The sequence below is a fragment of the Loxodonta africana genome, chromosome 2 (assembly GCF_030014295.1).
Source record: "Loxodonta africana isolate mLoxAfr1 chromosome 2, mLoxAfr1.hap2, whole genome shotgun sequence".
Classification (NCBI taxonomy): Eukaryota; Metazoa; Chordata; class Mammalia; order Proboscidea; family Elephantidae; genus Loxodonta; species Loxodonta africana.
Window position 1 is genome coordinate 232,339,050 of NC_087343.1, and position 2,588 is coordinate 232,341,637.

A 2,588-nucleotide genomic window follows, 5' to 3' on the forward strand; every position below is an offset into this window, starting at 1 on the left:
TTACATCTTTAGCAACATTTTACCACCCAGTAATTTGCCTAGGGCTGCCTTCATATCCCTATTCCTCAGGCTATATATGACAGGATTCCGGCTGGGAGGTAACACAGAGTATAACACAGACATGAAAAGATTCAGTGATGATGCAGGTTTATAGTTGGTGCCTAAATATGTAACAATGCCTGAAAAGAGGAACAAGGCCATCACAGTGAGGTGGGGCATGCAGGTGGAGACAGTTTTGAACCTGCCTTGAGCAGATGGAATCCTTAAGACAGCTGAGAAAATGTGAACATAAGAGGCAATCATGAAAAGGAAGCATAAAAAGGCAAAGGAAAAGCTGGCAATTATAAATGCATATTCTAGAATTTGCTCCCCAGGACAAGCAAGTGTAAGCAGTGATGGAATGTCACAGAAAAACTGGTGCACTATGTTGGGCCCACAGAAATTGACAGAAAATGTACCTGCTACATGGATGGATCCATAGACAAATCCGCTGAGCCATGACACAGTCACCATCTGCACACAGGAGCCTCTATTCATAATGGTCTCGTAGCGCAAAGGATGGCAGATGGCAGCATAGCGGTCGTAGGACATGACTACAAGGAGGGCATACTCCGTGCTCCCAAAAAAAAAGAAAAAGAAAAATTTGTGAGGCACATCCTAGGAAGGAGATAGAATGACTCTTAGAGAGTTCAGGATGGACTTGGGGACTGTGACAGAGATGAAGCTGATATCAATCAAGGACATATTCTTCAGGAAGAAATACACAGGGGCATGGAGATGCAGATCAGTGGTGGTGAGGGTGACAATGAGGAGGTTGCCCATCAATGTCATCAGGTAAATGAGGAAGAAGAGGGCTGCATACAGTCTCTGTAGCATCCAGTCATCAGTGAATCCCATGAGCAAGAATTCCATTATGATGGTTATGTTGGCTAGTTTCTCAGGCATGCTGATTCTTGTCTGTGGAAATAAAAATAACACCGATAACTAGTTCACTCAGATATGAACTCAGTAGTCCGAATCTTCTGGTTATATTAACAAGCAAAGGGTGGAGCAAACACCTTTAACATGGCTTGATTCTGTTTGAAGTGAAGCTTATCACAAAAGTCTCAGGAAAATAGCATACAGTACAGCTCCACTTTCTTAATGGTAATGGAAGCAGTTAACGTACTGGGCTGCTACCCAAAAGGCTGGTGGTTTGAGTACATCGAAATCTGTCTCAGAAGAGATCCAATAATTTACTTGCAATAAATTAGCCATTGAAAACCCTATGGAGAATAGTTGTACCCTGACACGGATGGGGTTGCCATGAATATGAATGGATTCGAGTGCAACTGTATTTTTTTTTCTTGTGATATTAGAGAGAGCAAACTGAAATATGATTGGCATTAAAGGCAGTTAAGAAAAAGGCAGAGGATGAAACAAAGTGCATCTGTCCAGGAAGCAAGAAAAAGTTATATTGCCTCTCATGCCTTAGGAGATTATTATGCAGGTATAGGGGTTTGAGCCCTGGTAGAGCAGTGGTTAAGTGCTCTGCTACTAAATGAAACCTTCATCCGAAAGGTTGGTGGTTCTAGCCCACCAGCTGTTCCACAGGAGAAAGACGTGGTAGCCTGCTTCCCTTGGAAACTCTACGAGGCCGATCTACTCTGCCTTACATGGCTGCTATGAGTCAGAATTGACTAGACGGCAACGGGTTTGGTTTTAAGGTTATGGGGGTTAGGATATATTCTACATTTAAAGCTATTAACACAGCCTTTCTCTTTTCTACTGACTGCTTCCAGGAGTCATTTGATAAACACTGCTCTTGACCTTGGTGAAAATGAAATAAAATATACCCACCACCATCAAGTCGATTCCACCTTATAGTGACCCTATAGGACAGAGTAGAACTGCCACATAGAGTTTCCAAGGAGTGCCTGGCAGATTCGAACTGCCGCCCTCTTGGTTAGCAGCTGAGCTCTTAACCACTACGCCACCAGAGCTTCTGAAAATAAAATATAGTAGAATAAAAAGAAAAGCATGGGTTTGTGAATGGTGGTTAAAAATAATACAAAGAAGGTCCTAGGTAGAATAGGGTAGAGGCCTACCTTAGTATCACAGTGGGATGGTATCTTTTCTAGTTGACGTCAAATAGAAGAGTTTTTAGTAAAGTTTAGGATGTCCACGCTGTCACTTCTTACCTATTTACTAGAGAGTAGAGAGTAACTGCTGCTGTGACGGAAGGTCTCCTTTCTCCTTGTAAACTACAGCCATGACAGTGGTCTTGCCTGAGACAATAAAAAAAAAATAAATTTTTTTTAACAGCTTTTTCAACATCCACTACTTCCTCATTCTCACATTTACAAAAGTATCTTTTTTTTTTTTTTTAATTTTCTCCCTTGCCCTTGCAGCTTTCTTTTAAACAAAACACCTAGCAACTAATTGGGTAGAGAATAGTCTTATCAATTACCACAGGTTTCTTTTATGGATACAGGTGACAATGTTAAATTTCCTCTTTCTGAAGACATCAGAAGAAAAGAGTCACATAAATTTATCAAAATATAACAAATTTATCAATATTCACAGAGATTTCTCTTCCCCTTGGTTAG

The 2,588-nt window shown here is 41.0% G+C and overlaps 1 protein-coding gene across 1 annotated transcript; it reads right to left on the reverse strand.

Annotated features, from left to right (window-relative positions):
- LOC135230448 (olfactory receptor 14A16-like) lies at positions 1 to 945 on the reverse strand. Its single transcript, XM_064279748.1, has 2 exons — positions 764 to 945; positions 1 to 616 (listed from the first exon to the last, which is right to left on the reverse strand). Exons 1-2 carry the CDS (start codon positions 943 to 945, stop codon positions 1 to 3), a joined length of 798 nt encoding a protein of 265 aa, XP_064135818.1.
- Between the last annotated feature and the right edge of the window lie 1,643 nt (positions 946 to 2,588).